The sequence below is a fragment of the Agelaius tricolor genome, unplaced genomic scaffold (assembly GCF_023055355.1).
Source record: "Agelaius tricolor isolate 1412-34295 unplaced genomic scaffold, bAgeTri1.0.p SCAF_2, whole genome shotgun sequence".
Lineage (NCBI taxonomy): Eukaryota > Metazoa > Chordata > Aves > Passeriformes > Icteridae > Agelaius > Agelaius tricolor.
Window position 1 is genome coordinate 93,901,837 of NW_027269262.1, and position 20,066 is coordinate 93,921,902.

Consider the following 20,066-nt stretch of genomic DNA (forward strand, 5'->3'; position numbering starts at 1 on the left):
TGCCCACACTAGGGATATTTAATCCATGTCCCCCATGCTTGGTGGTGACTTTGTAGTCATGACTCAGCTGTGGCTTGTGGCAGGGAGAGTAGGAATGCAAGGACCTGGAAGCTGGTCCTGAAAAAGTCAGAAGTCCAGCTGTGGGGTGGGGGTGTGCCTGAGTGGAGTTGGAGGAAGGGCCACAGCAGTCTTGGTGAGCAATGTGTGAAGGAAGAGATGGCACTGGGAGTGGGACAGGGGGATCTGCGGGGCTGGTCACTCTTTGACCATGGGAACACATGGGACAGCAGACAAAACCCTCCTTAATGTGTCCTTCCTATGCTGGATAAACTAGGGGGGACCCAGTTCCCCAGATTCTCTTTGCAGGACATCCTTCCTCATCCCTAACCATCTTCCAAGCTGTCCATGGGACCTGTTTGATTCTTCTGCAGGCCTCTTGATGTGGTGAGAGGGGGAAGATCCTGTTTTCCAGGGCCAGCCTTATCAGCACTGAGCAGGGGGCATAACATCTTCCCTTGATCTTCCCCAGAAGCAAAACTTTGGTTCTTCTTTGCGTTAGATCTCCTGAGATTGTGGTGGCAAGGAGAACCATGGAGGCTGGGTTGGATTTCCATGGCATGGAGTGCAGCAGTGAAGAATTAATCAGTTTTTACTCATTATTTACTTCACTTTTCCTGGAACACAACAATCAGCAAGGTCAATCCTAAGTGCAAAAAAAACCTGAAGGGGCTATGATTCAATAAATTACTTCACTTGTCTTCCTGTCCTTTTTCCATTGCATTCCCAGCCAATTCCTCCTCCAAACTGCAATGAGATTAGTTCAGCTCTGGTTATTAGGAAAGAAGGAATTTTAAGCTAAGTGGGAAGTCCTAGTTTGGAAGGAGAATACACACGCAGAGTTGGGCAGCAAAAACTGATTTATTCCATTGAAATAAATTAATTCTGATTAATTGTCCCAAGACCCTCTTTGCAGACAAACTGCTGAGCCCCATTTTGATGTTTTCGTGCTGGAAAGGGTTTGGGGGGATATGTGAGCAATAAATCTTTCCAGATGACTTCTCCATGCACATATTGAGGTCTGTGTCCTACTTCAAGATAAATCTGTGTCTCTTTGTATCAAAAATGTTCACTTGGCTCTGAACTTGCCTCTCAGTGAGTCTGTCCCCTGCTGCCTTTGCCCAAAGAGATGCACTTTTGACCCAAGAAGGGTTTTTAATTTTCTTGCACGTATCTTTTCCTTCTCTTTACTTTGATTTGCACCAAAACCTAAGAGGATTTGAAAGTAGAATAGAAATCCTGTTTTAAATGTGTCACTGTTATTTTCATATTGACTTTTGCTCATAGATTTGTTAGGGATGAGTAGAATGTTCGTTCTTTCCCTGGAACTGTTATTATTCTAAGTGTTCATTATAAGCTGCAGTTAAATAGATTCTAATTATTTCTCTTCTTAATTAAAAGAATAAAATGAAGAAAAATATAACAAATAACGAAAAGAGGAACTGGCCAGGAGAACAACTTTATCTTCAATTGTTCAGCATTTAAGCAACTTAACTTGTATAATACCTGACCAGCTCTCCAGGTTGGTTCTCAGCTATTGTGGAATAGCTGAGATCTTAATTTTCTAATATGGAAAAAAAGCAGGAGAACATATTTTCCTTGAACAAAGAGCCATCTGTAATCCTGAAAAAACAGCAGAACAAAACAGGGATGAGTGCCCTGATATATTCCTCTTTGCTGTGGAGGTAAATTAAAACTTGTCCACTGAGAAATTGCTAGCCAAGCAAGTTGGGTTAGAATAACACAGATATCCCCCTCCACCTTCAAAACAAGGATAAACCCATCTTTTTTCTTTCACCTCTCCTCTCCCACTTCTGCCAAAGTGGCTCAGAAGCTGATGAGTGATTAGCAGGAGTGTTTTAGCTGTTTAATTGGATCTCCTGCCTCTGGGGCAGGTTCTCAGAGTGATGACACTCATCTCCCTGGAGCTGCTGAGAAGAACTTTTGTGGAATATCTTCGAGGGTTTAGTTGGTCATTTTATTTTGCCAGGCCGTGGCAAACATTCCAAAGCTGTCTTGTCACAGAGCTCTTCCCCGAGGTGGATCTCGCCCAGGTCCTGCCATTTTCCTCTTCCAGAGCTGCCCCCAGGTGGGCCTTCAGCAGGTCTCAGCATGAAGGAGTGGGGTTGATAGTAGAAACCTCTCAGTTTTTCCAAGAGCTGTGATTTGTGCCATCCTGGTCACCAAAATGTGGGTGCAGACACCTGGGCCCCAAGAGCTGAGTCTGAACACGTTGCCTGGAAGCCACAGAGGTTAAAATTAATGCACAGGGCTGGTTGAATGACTCCACAGGTACCATTTCTATGTGGTCTTTGTGTTTTCCCACTCGTTTGGGCCACCATCTCTGCTGTTTCATGTGATAGAGTCTCTTGCTTGATGATCTTCTGGCTAAATTTCCCCAGGGATACACATCCAAGCCCAACAGGAAGTGAGCCAGGTAAGTTTTCCATGGGCAAAAACAAAAGCTGTGAATGCTGAGGAAAACTCTATTGAAGACTCATCCCAGTTTGGGAAGGAAACTTTGTCTGGTAACAGCAGCTTGGCTTAGGCAGAGCCTTTATTTGTGGCAGCTCAAGGAAAACACAAAGGCTTTGCCTTGCTAAAGGACTTGGTGATATCCTCCTCTCCAGCACAGACAGCAGAGATTTCCTCCCTCTGTTGGATTTGGGCAGGAGCTGCTCTTTTATAGAGAGAAGGAAAAAAATGCCAACCCAACTGTGGTGGGAGCTTGCAGAGGAACTTCCCAAGTCCACCCACTGGGGATGGAAAGGGATGGCTTTCCATCCACAGTGGCTCTTTTTGACTGCAAGGTTCTGGGTTTGCTCACAACCTGGCAGGCAGAGGGTCCTCACAAGGGTGGACAACATCCAAACCAGAGGGGAATCGTCACAGACCTGACCCCAGCGTTGGAATTCAGCAGTGCTGGAGAGATGTAAGAACAATCAGAGATGTGGGCAGCCTGCATTTATTCCTGGGGAAGGAAAACCAGCAGAGGAGCCAGCTGAAATCCTGCCATCCCATCTGGCAGGGGCTGCACAGAACCATCCCTGACATTTATGGATATGCAGATTGGGAAGCCGCAGCTCCCATGGCTGGGAAAGGGGTGACCACATCCTGATGTCAGGTGCAGGATGGTGACCCTGGCACTGTCCTGGTGTTCCAGGCTGGACTTTCAGCTTCCAGCAGGTTCAGGATGTAGCCCTTCAGCTGTTAGTGGTGTGAAGGAATTCATGTTCCACGTGACATTCCCAAGGCTGAGCCTCAGTCTCAGTCTCTGCCGCCCCTGATTCTCATTAATTTTTTATTTTTTTTGCTGCAACCACGGAGCTGAAATATCCTGGGCATGTGTGGGAGCATCTTCATTCCCTGCAGGCCAGGCTAGAACTCACTGCAAGCTGGAGGAGCTCCTGTAGGTACCTGCTGTTGCTGCTGCAGAGACTTTGCCCTGCCCTCTTTTTTGCTGGTAGTTCAGGCATTTCACATCTGAGAGTCACAGTGACTCCCCCAGTGATGTTTTCACAAATTTCACATATTCAAATTGAAATGCTTTGGGTGTAATTGCAGTATATTCGGTGGCCTCCAAAATCTCCCTCTTCTCCATCCACGTTTTGGGGTTTAGGGGTTGTTAGTAATTCTGTACTTTTCAGTTTTACTCTTTAGCAGCTGGTAGATGCTCCAAAACCTCCATAGTCACCATATTTCCTTTCAGTTTTACTGCACAGAGGTTCATTTCAATATTTTGGGTATTTTTTTAATAATCCCATTCCACTTTTTGCTCTGGTTCATCCCCTCATTCCCACCATCCCACCTTGCCTGAATAATTTTCATGATCCTGCTATTTGCTTTGCCTCTCCTGTTTGGGGGATGAGTACAGAGTGTGTAGCTGTGGTGACACATGTTTGGATGTTAAAACCTTGGCCCACAGCACTTCAAAGTCTCTGCCTTCATTTTATTTTTCCCTGGGTTGTGTTGCAAGTTGGTGTCTGACACATGGCATGTTCTCATTAGAAGTGTTGGTCACCTGCTTCCTATTCCCACTTCTGCCAGCACTGATCATCCTCCACATCCACACTTGAGCTGTGGTTTGTTTTTTTTTTTTCAAAATCTCATGTACTTGCCTCTGCTTGAAGTTGAAACATCCCTGTTTGGTTCCAAGAGCATTATCCCATTATCCCTCTATTCCTCCTGTTGGCATTGGAAAGGTGCTTGGGTTTTTTGTGCCATTTTCACTGCATTTACCCAGCTAGGATGTAAATTGGATCTGGGTATTCTATTAATCCTGGAATTACTCCTCTCCACTGACCCTGCTGTGGGAAAAAGGCTGCTGAAATCCAACCAGGTCCCCACTGCCTTTAGGTTTTGTCCTCCACCCCATAAAGTTCAGGTGCCCACAGCAAGGCAGCACTTGCACCACCTTCCCCATGTTCTGAAGGAACCTGGTGTCTCCCTGCTCTGTTTGGAACCAGGATTGGTTTGTGCATCTCTCCAGGTTAAATCTCAGCAGTGCTCTGTGTTAAATGGAGACAAACTGGCTTCTCTGCACATCCTTTTCCAGAGGGGAGGAAGGCTTCCTGCAGCAGTGGAGGGAAAGCTTGGGGGAAGCTGGAAGGGTCGCTCATTTAGCCTCTAGGCCTGATTGGCTTTAATTAGCATGAGAAATAACAGTGCAGCCTTGACATACCTGTCAAGGAGCAAAGGAAATCACTCAGTCCTTCAAGACTGGGGTATGTCATTAGGAGATGTCAGCGACACGGGGGCCCAAATAATTGGTGAGATGAGGTTCAGGGTGTTAGACTTGCAATTAAAACTTCTTTTTTGCTCTTTTATCTTCCCTTCCCTATGTGCTGCTTCCTATGTCTCTGTCCATCCGTGAACACTGACTGCTTCTGGGATATTCAATCCCAGGTTTTCCCTGTCACCTTCCTTGCTCTGGGCAGGTGACAAAGCCATCCAAGCTCCACACATCTACTCCTTGATGCCCAGCCCCACTTTCTCCTCCCAGCCTAAATAAGTCTGTGGGAAGCCCATGGGGATGTGATGCAGATGGAGATTTTGTGTGTTCTTGTGGTTTGTGAGATTTCATGGAGAGGACTTAAATTGGAGCAGATGAAAGTGTGTGGGTATAACCAGGAATGGGTGGTGGGGATGTGAGAAGTTCCAAATATGGGAATAAGTTGTCTCCTAACAAACTCGAAAAAATGAGTATTGGAAAACTACTTAGAGTTTTTTCTTTTTTGAACTGAATCTCCCACAGGAAAGTCCCGTGATTTTTAGCTATTAAAAGCAAAGGGTTTGAAACCCCTCTATTCCAGGAAGGAGCCAGGCAAAAACAAGGTGTTTGCAGATTTCAGGATGTTTGTGGTCCTGATTTCAGGCTGTGGGTATCTTTCCCTAGAGGATGGCAGGTGGGTGACTGCCCCATCCCGTCCCCTCCAGCCAGAAGCCAGCTGGTGCTGGGAACATTTGGAGGAGTCCATGTGACAATTCCTAGACTCCTCAAGTTCTGCTTTCAGGCAACTGTGATGGTAAATAATACAATTTCACAAACTCTCCCATGATCCAAACTGCTGAATATAAAGCCTGGGTCCTGGCAGGGACTCTCTGAATCATTCCTCTGCCTCCTCTGCTTTCCCTTTTTGGATGGCAATAAAGACTCCTGCCACCACACTGAAGCTTCATTAACCTTTATTAATTTTCTCAGGGTTCCGGGATCAATTTGTCACTATTTCAACCCTTGGCAGTTCATACTTCTTGAAAAGATGTCTGACTGTTTTGCCTCCTTGGGGGAAAAGATCTTCTGTCTGGTACTTGCTGTTTGGAAACAAATTGGCTGCCAGATCACAGATTACCCGGGCTCAGCTCTGCTCTCTGCTATTCTGTGTGACTCCTGTGGAGTCAGCTGAGCTCTCCTAATTTACAGCAGGCACTCCTGGTAGATGGGATTTGGTTGTTGTTGCTGGGTTGTTTCTCTCTTTGTAGGAAGGGAATGTGTCAGGGTTACAGCATGTCCAGTAGTACAGACAGCAGAAATTTTAGTTTTCCCTCCAGCCAGTTCAGGGCTGATCACACAGGATGAAAATGAAAAGCTGGCAGAGCGTGGGCTTGGAAGGAACAGTTAAATGCCTTTGATTTACTGTGGATGCATTGTTTACCTTCTGAACTTCGCACCATGGGCTCCGCTGGGAGATTTTCAGTAGGACACAAGGGTCAGGAGCTTGTCTCTCGCTGAGAAGGAAAAGTTCCCAGTTATTGCTCTGCTGGTACTCTGCTGAAACCAGACTTTCATCTCTCCTTGTTGCTGGTGGCAGGGTGGAGTCTATGAAGGAGACTTCCTATTGAGATATCCCTTTCCTTTCCACCTGCCCTCACCTGCCTGCTGCACTCAGCGTTTCCTGGCTCCTCTACAGGGCATTTCTAGGCAGGTGCTGGTTGCAAGGCAGAATTTCCCACCTAAACCACCCTGCCAGCTGCCACCACAAATCTCAAAACACCACTAGGGATGGCAGGATTCAGTGCCAGCATGTCTGAAGAGGATGAATCCTCCACAAGTGCAGCAAGGAGTGCAGACACCCTAGAAAACCACTGAAATTGATTAAAGACCAGACATAGGGGATCATACTCTGCATGGTCCCAAGCCCCACTCAAAAAGAAGGAGTTGAACCACCAACCAGCCCGAGTCTTTCAGGCTGGTTTGGTGCTGAAACCTCAGGGAAAACTGGTGGCCAGGGGTGCTGGGGTTGGAAAGCAGGTGGTCACGTCAGGGGAACGTGGCAGGCGGCTGTTGTTAACGCGTGTAACCTTTGTAGTGAAAGATCTTGCAGAGTGAACCGAGGTGTATTTACATGACCCATTACCTTGCCATAGCCAATGGACGCTATAATTCCAGAAGCCAATCGCTGAGGTCCACAGATAACAGAAAGCGAGAGGACCCTGACGAACTGCAGCACTACGGGTACCCTGCACCTCAAATAGGTAAGCTCTGACCTCCCACAGCGGCCTCTGGAGCTGGGACACTGCTCCACTCACTGCACTGCCCAGCTGGGCTGGGCTCTCTGCACTGTTTCAATGATTCTCCCCCTCCCCAAACCATCTCCTTCCCCCCAGGTCAGTGTGGGGGATGCTCCCCCCGTGTTGTCATGTGCTGAACCAGTGGTCATCGCCCCCTGTGTTCCCATTCCATCACCCCGCGGGGTTTTGTGTCGTCACCATGGGCCAGAGAAGGCAAAAAGGGACAGACACAAAGCCCTGGCAAGACCATCCATCCCCACAGAATGTTTTGCCATCACCCTGCCTACTTCTGAGTCACTGCTTTGTCTGAATTATCCAAGCACACATGGTTCATGAAGCCAAAGCTGACCTTGGTGCAATGCAGCCCCTTTGCTGATGTCCATGTCATGCCTTCCCATTGGCTGTGAGAGAGGGTGAGCAGGGCTTGGTGGGGACAGAGCAGGATTGGTTTCCTCTGTCCCTGGGTCTTCAGTGATGTGCAAGGACTTGTCTCCAGTAGGTTCTGCAGCAGGACCTTCCACCCTTCTGCCACAGAAGGGCAATAATGTGTAGTAATATCAGACAGCATGATCTGGGAAGATGGGGATGAATTTGACCTAGATCTCTGCCAGATCTGATCTGACCCATCCCTGAAAGTGTTCAAGGCCAGGTTGGATGGTGGTTTGGGCAACTTGATCTAGTGGAAGCTGTCCCTGCCCATGGCAGGGGTGTTGGAAGTAGATGATCTTTACGGTTCCTTCCAACCCAAACCATCCTGTGATTCTGTGATTCAGTCTGCGAAGGTTTTGTGCTCTCCCTTCATGCCTTTGTGTCATGGCAGGATCTCAACACATCAGGGGTCTCAGGCAAAGCACAGAGTGCTAAACCTGGCCAGAGGTTAAAAATCACTGCCCAGTGACCATGCCAGCATTTTGTGCTCTAGAAAGGCTTCAGAGAGGTGATTTGATTAGAAGGGAGAGAGGATCATATTCTGGTGTGGGTTACCTGTGCTCCACCCAGCCCAGGAGGACTTTGCCACTGTGCAGCATCAGGAGCCTGTGTGGTGTGGAGTACCTGGGGGTGACTTGTTGGGGTTGTGGTTTTCAACAGAGAGCAGGGGTCAGCCTCAATTTCCTCTCTACCCTGCACAGACTCTGCCCCCTCCACTGAGAGCAGCTCCACTGCCTGCAGGATGGATCCCTGGAGTCTGGTAAAACCTGCAGGAGAGAGAGGACTTTTGCACCGCTACAACGTGGAATAGCTGAGCTTAATCTCTGTCCAAATGAAGGGAAGGCATTTCAAGGCAGGCCCCTGTTGTTCCTACTCTGCCTGGTCCCAGGTGCTTCCCCAGAGCTCCTGTTCCAGCCTGTAACTCAGCCATCAGGTTTATAGTTTGGCATTTCTTCCTGCCGTGCATCTGGATGCTGGAGCTGGGCTCAGTGACGTCTCTGTCACCTCCCTACCATTGTGGCCACCGCTGTAGCATGGCTGGCTTGGGCTGTGGCATCCCTGAGGGCAGCATGGGCTGGGAGATGTGCATTGTCCTGCTGCAAGCTTCCCACATCCCTGTGGCTGTCCCAGGCTGGAAGGAAATCAGGATGGAGGAGATGTGGACACAGAGGGTACAGTCCACAAAGGGATTAGAGGGAATTTTTTTAGCTGAGGATGCAGAAGCAAACCTCACAACTTCCCTTTGGGCACAGATTGTAGGGAATGAGACATTTCACAACTGCTCAAGACCTGGAAAAAGATGAAATACAGAAATCAGCTGATGCCATCTCACAAGGATGAGGGGATGGCCTTGATCAGCTGAAGAGCAGCATTTTCTCCTGCCAGCCCTTCACATTCCTGGTTCCCAGGTCCTGTTGGCCTCCAGGCTGTGGCAGGGCTGTGCTGCTGGCTGCCCACGTGCCTCTCCCAGCAACAGCACAGGAGCCAGATCCAGCCCAGCAGGTCCCTGGCATGGGCTTTCCTGGCTCAGGAGGACTCTGCCTGCAGCAGGATGTGAGCAGAGAGGCACATGGGGAGATGTCAGACTGACAGACCCCCAGACTGAAAGGGCTCCTGGCAGAGGGGTGGCAGGGATGTGCTGCTCCATTAGTGCTGAGGGAAGAGGAGTCATGGAGCAGCTGCAGGCACTGATGGGGACACTGCAGCCAGGAGCTGGAATGATCCTGGATTGCAGTGCCAAATCCCTGTGGATTAGCACCCAGCGTGTCTCATTCTGCAGCACCTGCTGGACCCTCTCCATCTGCTGCACCTGGATCTGTGGGAGCAGCAAGGGCCATCTTCCACTTCAAGTGGGGTAGAGAGCCCTGAAAAATCCTTTGGGACATTCCTGTTAATCCCCAAGCTACTTTGGGGCATCACAAAACTAATCAGAAGTCAGCCCTGCTGAGATAGCTGCCTTCAAGCACTGGTGGTGATGCTGGGCAGGGCTTGGCCTCTTCTCCTCTGGGGATAAAGGAAATTTGGAGCCACTCTGCTATGAAATTCACACAGTCTGAAGGACTTCAGGGTGTTCAGCCTGGAGAAGCAAAAGCTCTGGGGAGAACTTAGAGCCCCTTCTGGTGCCTAAAGATTCTCCAAGAGAACTGGAGAGGGACTTGGGACAAGGGCATGGAGTGACAGGACAAGGGGCAATGGATTTAAGCTGAAGGAGGGTAGAATTAAATTCAATATTAGAACAAAAACCTTCATTATGAGAGTGGTGAGACCCTGGCAGAGATTGTCCAAAGAAGCCCAATCCCTGGAAGTGTTCAAGGCCAGGTTGGATGGGGTTTGGAGAAACCTGGGATAGTGGGTGGTGTCCTGGCCCATGGCAGGGGGTTGAAGTAAGTTACCTCTAAGGTTCCTAGCGGCCCAAACCATTCCAGGATTCTATAATCTCTGGCAGGTTGAATTACAAAACAGCACTGAGCTGGACTAGGCAGCTTTCAAACCCAATGAGCATGGTTGCCATCTTGCCATTATCTCAAAAACCAGAGTCAGAATCCACTTCTGGGATAAATAATTGCAATATACTTTACTCAGTAACTTCCATTTGCTGCCATTTGACCCAGAGGAGTGCAGAAATTCTTCTCACTCGTAGTTTTGATGATGGGCACTATTGTGTTTCTCTCAAGTAGAGAATGAATTTGTCTCATGCCTGAGAGTGTCTCAAAGCTGGGTCTTGCTTGGTTTGAAAATTAGTTAAATTTGTGCAAGGCTTCAGACTAGGCTGGATGTAATGTCCCAGTGGATTGAGATGAATTGCTTGGTTCAGAATGACACCAAGCCCAAGGGAGTCACCAGCACTTAGAAAATAAACTGTATTATGGGTTTAAAAGCCAGGGATTCATGCAATGTGAGGGACCATAATTGAGGAGATTTACCTCTAAGCACAGCTATTTCTGCTGTGAAAGGGCAAAAGCCAGAAATAATGAAGAGGAAAGAGGCAGGAGAGGTGGGATTTGGTTCAGAGATGCCATTCATTCATCCAGTGACACAGGAACTCTTCTGAATATGGAGACTGCAAAACCCCAGCCAGGTCTGAGGGGGACGTTGGTGGTGTGGTGGGCTCTTCACACCACGAGCTGCTGATGGAGGAGGCTCCTGTGTCTCTGCAGGCTTCCCCTGTCCCACCTCTGGCCTCCCAGAAAGATTTTGGGACCCAAACTTGGAGTGTTTAACTACCAAAACCCCCAGCTGCCTGCCCCTGAGGGACTGCATGCTGCTGGGTGCAGAACTGGGGAGGTTGCCCAGGGTGGATGGAGAAATGCAAAGGCATCAGAGGTTCATGGAGCATCCAAGCAGGCAAGGAAGAAGGAATGGTTGGGATCTGTGTGCTGGAGTCTGGGATACTCTGGATGGCAAATGATGAAGTGATGGTACCATAAATGTGATTTGCTGGAGGTGAGCTTGGAGCATGGCAGGACTCTGGCTCTGGAAAGGCAGGAGAATTGCCATGGAAATGCAGAGCTCTCTCTACCAGGAGATCTGATACTTGTGAAACAGGACATGGGACTGATGTTTTCTTGGAGCCCCAAAGCCTAGAAACACACAATGTCTCCTACACATCCCAGGGAAAGACCAGTGGTCCATAACTTTCATCTAACTGCAACCAACTGGGCAGAATAATGAAATAAAACACAAAAGGAAATTATTTTGAGCAACTTTGGCTTAATGAACAACAGCAGTTGCATCTCATGATAATCATTGCAACGGCACAGATGAGGCAGTGAAAGATTGATCCTCGCCTCCACCTCTTTCTGTGTCCAGACAACAAATGAAGGAGTGAAATCCTGTCAATTTTACAGCAAAGACAGGTCTTCCTCTACACTTTTTCCCCCTCAACACATATTAATTCAACAGGCTTCAATCAGTGGGTGTATTTTTAATTCCCAGCTGCCGGAATGACAGGAGACATTCAAAGCAGATGTGCTGAAAAGCATGACACAAAGCAAACAACACAGATAAGTACCAAAACAATCCCAAAGAGCAGATTGATGAGAGCCACAAATGCTTGAAATTTCATTGCATGTGGAAAACAGTAGTAAATAAATATAAATATAAATATAAATATAAATAACTTTTAAAATAAATATACTACCCCGAGGAAAAACTCAGATGTGAACAGTTTCAGGCAATATTGGAAAATTTGGTGGTCACCAACCTTTACAGTCCCCACCACAGTTCCTGCTCTGACATTTTCATGCAGCTGGTTTATAACCCTCACTGAGATCTCCAGCTGCAGAGTCTCTTTCCTTTTCCATGTTGCAGCCCTAGAGTTTAACATGGCATCCTCTGCCCAGCTTTTTTAGGGAATGGGGTGGTGGTGTGGAATAGCACATCCAAGTTCCCTGGATGACCCTTGGAGTCATATTTACCAGTGCTGTGATCCTTCATATCACCCACAGTTTGCCAAATGCATCCTTTTGGGATGAGACACGGGGCAGTCTGAGGTTCTGAAGAATTTGTCATGAGAAGGGGTTGCCCCTCTGTTATGCTGGTGTTTATTTTTTGCCATATGCCTGTGTTGTATACCTACCAAATGCTACATTCCAGGTTTATTATGTGTAATTTTTAGCAATCCATGAAAAATCCAGAAACCCAAACAATGCATGGCTTGGTTAAATAGAACAGAGGCAGTTTTTGTTTCCGTATGGGGAAGAAAAGCATTTTTCTTCAAGGGATAGAAAATTGACTATGAAAACTAATGGAAAATCATCCTTTCCCTGCTCATTTCACACTTAGGGTGACTTATTTTGTGGTTGTGGCTGCTGAAACAGCCCCAGCAGGAATATTAGTGATAAGGGGAATACATCTCAGTGCTCTTCACTCCCATCAGTGGGATATTTTTAGCTGCTTTTCCAATGCTGCCCCATCAGATAAGCAGTTGATAGGGACTGTGTGATGCCCTGGAAGAGTCATCCTTGTTCCGTGTCACAGGCTCACAGCAGATCTCCACAGGTAGAGGAGATGCCAAGAAAACTTTCTGGGATTTCATCAGCTGGCCCTTCTTAGGCACCATCACCTTCCACTTTGTCAGCTCCTCCTCTGCCAGTCTGCACTGGCAGGGGCTGTGAGAAGGCAGGAAAAGGGGTTGAACACTTAAAAGTGGACAGTTTATGGATACATATACTCTGTCTAATCTCTGTTGGTACAATCTCCAAATGGAGGTTCCCTATGCCAGCTCACAAAGTTCTGGAGTGGCTACGCCACCTTCAGAGGTGGAGTTTGCCCTTCCCAATGACCCGATGCTTCCACAGCATCCTTTTTCTTTATTTTTTATTTTTTTCATAATGTGTGTTTCCCACAGCTCTACACAGTGCCCAAAAAAACCCTCTTTAGCCCATTCTCAATCTCACATTTTCTCCCCAATGCCCTCACACCCTCCCGCCCATCTTTCACCCCACCTGCAGGACACATTGCAGCCTCACAGATCCCACAGCCGGCCGAGCATCACTTGGAAACCTCTTCCCTGGAGATGCAAGGATGCCACATCCTCACCTTGTGTTCCAACCCCCCCCCAGGTGACCCTGCAGCAGAGGAGTGGTCCCCGTGGAGCGTGTGCTCGACCACCTGCGGGGAGGGCTGGCAGACCAGGACCAGGTTCTGCGTTTCGTCTTCCTACAGCACCCAGTGCAGCGGCCCTCTCCGGGAGCAGAGACAGTGCAACAACTCTGCCGTGTGCCCAGGTACTGGTGGCCAGCAAGGGAGGGAGATTGGCCACCTGTGGTGTCTCCACTGTGATATTTCAGGGGAGGCCCTGGTACGGGTTGCCCAGAGAAGCTGTGGCTTCTCCATCCCTGGAAGTGTCCAAGGTTGGGTTGGATGGGGCTTGGAGCAACCTGGGATAGTGGGAAGTGGTTGGAACTAGATGATCGTTTGTGGCATTCACATTCTCTAAATATGATTTTTTTTTGCTTAGAGTTTTTCTCCTGGGAAGCTGAAAGGCAGCAAAAGGCCTTAGAGAAAAGAAAAACAATTTTCATTTTATTTGCTTCTCTTGTGTTGTGCTCATGTAGAATGTGTTTGGAGATTTTTTACTTAAAGTGATTACTTGATTGGACTCTAGTGTGAGTTGTTTTGACTCATTGGCCAATTAGGCCCAAGCTGTGTCGAGACTCTGGAAAGAGTCACTAGTATTTGTTATTATTTTTTAGTATTTAGTAAGGGGTTTTTTGTATTTTTTAATAGAATAGAATAGAATAGAATAGAATAGAATAGAATAGAATAGAATAGAATAGAATAATAAATTAGCTTTCTGATAAGATGGGGTCCTCCTCATCATTCCTCCCGGACATCAAGCAAGAATATTACAATAATCTTTCAGTTCCTTTGCATTCCAAACCATTCTATGATTCTGCAGTTCTTGGAGGGAGATGGTTTTTGTTCCCTGTCCCTTCTCTTCATGCCTTGAGGCCTCATACAGAGACTCTTGCTAGACCAAGCCCCACAAGATGGGCACCTGCTTTGCCATGGTGTGAACAATTCCATGCTGTCTGAAGTCCATGAACTCAGTACACCTGCAGGCAGGTGCCTTTTGGGGCATTTCCAGGTCAGGAACAATTTTGGTGAAAAAATAAATTCTGAGGAGACTGGAGCCTACAAGAAAAATGGAGAGGGACTTTTAAAAAGAGCATTTAGTGACAGGACAAGAGGGAATGGCTTTAAGCTGAAAAAGAGTGGATTTAGGTGGGATGTTAGGGAGAAATTCTTCCCTGTGAGGGTGGTGAGACCCTGGAATAGGGTACCCAAAGAAGCTGTGGCTGCCCCATTCCTGGAATTTTCCAGGTTGGACAGGGATTGGAGCAGCCTGGGACAGTGGAAGTGTCCCTGCCCATGGCAGGGATTTGGAAGGAGATGATTTTTGAGGTCACCTCCAACCCAAACCATTCTATGTTTCTATGATTATTTTGAGGAATTTTGCTGTTAAACTAAGCATGTTATTAATTTCTCCTGACCAGCAACATCGTTGTTCAGAAACAATTCTATGATGGTGAAACCACCATCCGTGGTGAAATCACCATCTATGTTCCTTCCTGTGTTTCCTCCTCTGGTTATCTCTTATCATGCAAGATGCCTGGTGAGAATTAGTTTTTAACCCCCTTTCCTGAAACTGGGGCACCAGTCACTGTTAACAACTGATGAAGGACCAGAAAAGTCCCTGTTTATTTGTTTTTCTTCTTTTTCTGAAGGATTATTGATTTGGCATTAGCTTCTCTGGTAAAGCTGGAAGGAATGAAGTCGCTTTAGAGAGATCAGTGCATTCTTATAACATTTGGCCTCTGGAGATTATAGTGACTAAAATTCCATAAATAACTTGGCCAGATTAGATTAGATTAGATTGGAGAAGATTAGATTAATATAGATTAGAAGGCTAATTAGATTAGATTAAAATCAATTAGATGTCTAATTCCAGGAGCTACCAGTGATGTCTTGAGCACTGTTGGAGGATGTTGCCCCTTCCATTTTACTCTTCCAGGTCTCCCTAACTTTGCCTCTGAAGTGTTAATGACCTATGATAATAATCAGTAGATAGACTGCAGCTTTTCTGAAAGCCTTAAAATGTTGTAGTTTTTGAGGATTCGATGGGAAAATGTTGAGAGGGAGGAAAAAAACGCAAGAATTGACAAAATTATGGTGGTGATGCTTCCCTAAAGGTAGTGGGGTTTTATTCCTTTCTAGCTAAAGCCATCTTTTGCTTAAAAATTTCCCTGTTGGCTCAAAAACCTGAAAAATTAAGGTCAGCTAAAAGTGCATTTTGGTTTATTTCAAAAACTGGAAAGCAGCAGACACTTGGTGTTGATAGCAAAGCATAAAAAATTACTTGATGTTCCTCTTGCACATTTTGGATTGGTTTGTTCTCCAACTTCCCACACGCTGCTCATTCCGGGTGGGAAGAAGCTGTGCCCTGTGGGCTCCCTCACTTCCTCAGGCCTCCTATGGGAAAGAAAAGTCACTTCTTCTGCTTCCCTTGCAGTGCATGGCACCTGGGACGAGTGGTCTCCGTGGAGCCTGTGCTCTTCCACTTGTGGGAGAGGCTACAGGGATCGGACCCGCACCTGCAAACCCCCCCAGTTCGGTGGGAACCCCTGTGAGGGCCCGGAGAAGCAAACCAAGTTCTGCAACATCGCTCTCTGCCCAGGTAGGGACAGTGACAGATCTGAAACCTCCCCTCCAGCAGGTCTCCCCAGCTCGGTGTCCCTCACATGGCTCATCAAGGTCTGTAGCTGACGCCAGTGAAATTCTGAACTACCCCAAGGAGGATCCTGAGGAAAGGATTCATGGAAGAAGCAGCCCAGAGGTGTTTTCTGGGGTTGTTCAGCTCAGAGATGTCTCAGGTTCAGGTTTGTCCTGTGTGATCTCTTGCAGAGGACACCTTACATGTGTTGGATCTGGCTGCCACTCGTATTTCCAAGACCATCTTAAGGTCTCTAACCTGTTCTCCCCACTGAATGGTTTAAAGTTATTTTGCCTGACTGGGTCTGTTGTGCTGGAATTAATTAATAGTTTTACTTATGTGTGCATTAATTCTGTATAAATGTAAGTTTTCTCTGTGGCTGATCCTGCTCTGGGTGGTGAGATAAGCTAAGAGTCTCCTAATGGCCTCCCATGCCAAATTTAATCTTTTTATCTTTTCTCTGCCCCTGAATCTCACTTCCAAATGCCTCTCCTCAAGTTTTACTTTGAAACATCAGAAAGAACCTCCAGGTGAAATTACTTTTACCACCTGAAAATCTACTTATGCTCCAGAGGCTTCTTTCCTCTGACAGGCCCTGGGTTTACAGCAGAGTCCCCTTTAATTTAACTCTGGGTGTCCTGGTGAACACAATCTGTACACCAGCAAGCTCCCCAAAACTCCCTCCCTATCCCTGGATAATGTCAACTGACATTTTTCCAGTTTAATGAAAATCATTATGAGACATTATTATGTCCCCGGAGGAAGAGAGGGATTGTGGGAGGGATGAGAACTTTGTGAAAACAGTGAGAAGCCTCCTGGCATTTCCCATCGAGTTTTCACTCCAAGTAACTATCCTTGGATATTTGGCTGCTATCCAGAAGACTCTACTTGGAATAAGAACTTCCCAGACACCAAATTGACTCTGTCATAAAAAGACACATTTAAGAAGTCAGAGCTGGCATTGCTTGGGCAATAAAGCATACCCTGAATTAACATTGATCCATAATTAATTTAAATACAAATAAATACGGGACTGAAACAGCGGTGGAAAAGACAAGCAGCCCAACTGCAAGGCTTCAGCTCTAATTAGTGCCACAAAGGCAATCAGCGAATTGGCAGCGCCAAATGAGAGCGGCGTTGGGGGAATCATTGAAGCACAACAATGGGTGTTTGACACCCCAGACACTCTCAGTGTTTATTACCACCCTGATCCGAGGATTTGTGGCTACAGCCAATAAAAATGCTCTGCTGCAGGGACAACAGGGCCTTTGTTCCTCCTGAGATGTGGAGGAGCAGGGTAGGCCCCATGTCCTAGGCCACAGGCTAGGCCCCAAGTCCTTGGAAAAGGGAAAAAGAAGGAAAACAATGCCTTCATCACACAATGAACATTTTTGAGAGACTCCCACTGTGGTGTGACCATGGCACCAAGCAGCCCTTGGCAGTGGGTGTGATAAGAACCCCTCAGCATCCTGACCAAGAAGCATCTCTGCATCATTGCGAGGTGGCTGGAGGGCAACACAGCCACCCTTGTTTCCTTTTTTAAAATGTTTCCTCCTTTCCTTTCCTTCCTCCTTTTTTAAAAATGTTTCTGAAATTACAGCCTGTGAATAACTACAAGGAAATTACATGTTCCCAATCCCCTGCTGAACGACCAAATTATGGATTTGGTGCCTTGCTTTTACCATCTCCAAATGCTTTCTCTCCTGATAAGATGCCAATCACCAGCAGCAGGGAGGGTGTTGGAAAAATGCAACTATTTTTTTGATAAATGCAGTTTTTTGGTAAATGTCACATTGAATGTGGCGAATGCAGTCTCGCTTTGCCAACACATATTTATGAGGGTCAGGCAGCATTATTATTAGGAAGAAATTCTTCCCTGTGAGGGTGATGAGGCCAGAGAAGCTGTGGCTGCCCCATCCCTGGAAGTATTCAAGGCCAGGTTGGACAGGTCTTGGAGCACCCTGGGATAGTGGAAGGTGTAGAATTAAATGATCTTTACCTTTCCAACCCATGCCATCCCATGATTCCATGATTTTATGATCAGTCCATGGAAACTTAGCAGCACAGCCTTCAGTCAGAAAAGCCACCCTAATTTATACCTGGTAGGAACTACTTTATGGGGTTTTGGATCATTTCCAAAGAATAATCACCTGTCAAACACTGTGTTTCACACTTTCCCTCGTTGGGATTGATAGGCACTGGCACAAAGCCTTGAATTTATGCACAATAAAAACATAAATGGTTGGATTGTTAAAAACAAACACCTTTTGGAGGTGCCTTTATGCCTGCCTGATTTTGCACACCTTGTGATCCCCTTTGAGTTTACAGTTGCTCATTTGGATGCTTTTAACATTTTTTTAAACTGAGTTTGCAAACAAAAAGCTTCTCAATTGCAATGGGGATTACACAGGGCTGATCAATTCCTTGCAGATTACATGGGGGACGAGTTGGAATTTATTTTTCTTGGACAGACAAGCAAAGCAAAAAAGAAAAAAAAAAGAGCTGCAATGTGCTTTGAGTCAGAATTCAGACTTTTCAGAGATTCAGGTTGTTTTTCCCGAGTGAGATCTAGAAGCTAATTAGATCTAAACAGAGCATGATGACCACTGTTAATGAGAAAAATGCTCCAGGAAGAGCAGACTGGGTGATGGATCTGTTGATCAGGGACCAATTAGGGTGTAACCACCACACTGGGGAATGCTTCAGTCCATACCATGATAATAGGATGGTATTCCTGTTTCTCTCCAGCCCCGTCCCTATGATCATCTCCCTTGTCCCTCGCTCTTCTATTTAATTTTCAAAGACACTGATGGGTAAAACATCTCCAGCCTGTCAGAGTTAATTCAGCTGTGAGAGAAGTACATTGACCACACACACTCACCCTGTTCCCAGTCCTCTGTTGGAGCACACCTTTGCTTCCACATTTCCCAGCCATGGAATGGTGGATTCCTGTCAATAACACTGTGATTTGAGTTTCTGGCCGTGCTTTAATGAAAAACAGAGCATTTGCATGCTTGAGAAAGTTCATTCTCCACAGATTCATGCACTGCTCTGCTGAAAAATGGGTCCCTTAAAAAAGTGCTGATGGCTCCAAATAGGAAATGTCATGAAAATTAAGTGATCCCTTCAAAGTGCTCAGTAAAAACATGAGCCACACTCTCTGATGTAATGTTGTGTTGTGATTGGCAACATTATTAGTTTGGACTTTCATGTCAGAGTGTGGAATATCAACAATTTCAACTTCTATGGTATTATGCAGAGAGTGGAACATAAAAATTAAAATGTTACCACACATTAAAAATGTTACTTGCATCCTGTGAGACTCTTGGGGGCTTCAGAGGGTCCCAAGAATCCCTGTTGCCACAGCTGCCCAAACTTTTTTTGATAATCTCTGCCCTCTTTGAAGCTCTGTGGCTATCGTTTGATCTCCCCCTCTCGGTCCCTGCTCGGCAAAGGCCAGAGGCTCTCACCACACATCTCTTCCCAGAGGGAAAGGTCTTCACATTCTGCTCGTTTTCTTTCTTTGGGCCACTCAGTGGACGGCAACTGGAACGAATGGTCGAGCTGGAGCTCGTGCTCCGCTTCCTGCTCCAACGGGACCCAGCAGCGGACGCGGGAGTGCAACGGGCCCTCCTACGGCGGAGCCGAGTGCCAGGGACACTGGGTGGAGACCCGCGACTGCTTCCTGCGCCAGTGCCCAGGTCAGTGACAATGGACAATGCCTTCTTCTTTCTCTTGGCCCACCTTCCTCTGCAATCCCAGTAAAATGTTTGTTTGGGGAAGACTTGCGCCCATTCTGGCATACCTGGATCATTCCAACAGACCATGGCTGTTGGTTTTTGGTTTCTGTGTTGTTTTTTGTTAAGGTTGGGATTGAAAGTGTTCGACATGGTATTTCATGTTCAGATTTAAATGTTTATTATTTCTTATAATCTATATTACATTATAGATTTCTGATAATCTATACTATAGATTATAATATAGATTATAATCCAATTATAGATTTTTTAAATCTATATTACAGTCTTACAAGTTGTGGGTTTTACAGTATTCTACTAACTAGCTATAAAATGGTTAACTATCTTTTTCTATAACGTTTTTTAAGGTTAAACTATCTAATTAAGAAATTATATATAAGTATAAAAGTATAAAAGTATATTTAACTATAAAAGTATTTTCACTTTTAACCAATAACTAATTACCTGAAGTCTGCAATGTGGACTTTTCTAATTATAAAATACCACCCAAACCCATGAAGAAAAAGGTGAAGAAAAAGGATTAGCTACTGTTCTAAAGCAGGAATCTGTGCCCCTCAAGACAAAAAATTCAAAACTCTTAGTATCCAAAGTTCCAA

At 46.3% G+C, this 20,066-nt stretch overlaps 1 protein-coding gene across 16 annotated transcripts in view; it reads left to right on the forward strand.

Annotated features, from left to right (window-relative positions):
* Positions 1 to 20,066, forward strand: part of ADGRB1 (adhesion G protein-coupled receptor B1) — a 289,794-nt gene that overhangs the window by 129,065 nt on the left and 140,663 nt on the right. For 9 of the 16 annotated variants that reach the window (XM_071421902.1, XM_071421907.1, XM_071421908.1 and 6 more), the window contains 4 exons: positions 6,922 to 7,029; positions 13,059 to 13,223; positions 15,512 to 15,675; positions 19,239 to 19,413. In XM_071421902.1, coding sequence (XP_071278003.1) covers positions 6,922 to 7,029; positions 13,059 to 13,223; positions 15,512 to 15,675; positions 19,239 to 19,413 — 612 coding nt within the window. Of the gene's footprint in view, positions 1 to 6,921; positions 7,030 to 13,058; positions 13,224 to 15,511; positions 15,686 to 19,238; positions 19,414 to 20,066 lie in introns of all 16 variants that reach the window. The other 7 variants (XM_071421903.1, XM_071421911.1, XM_071421917.1 and 4 more) reach the window with 3 other exon arrangements.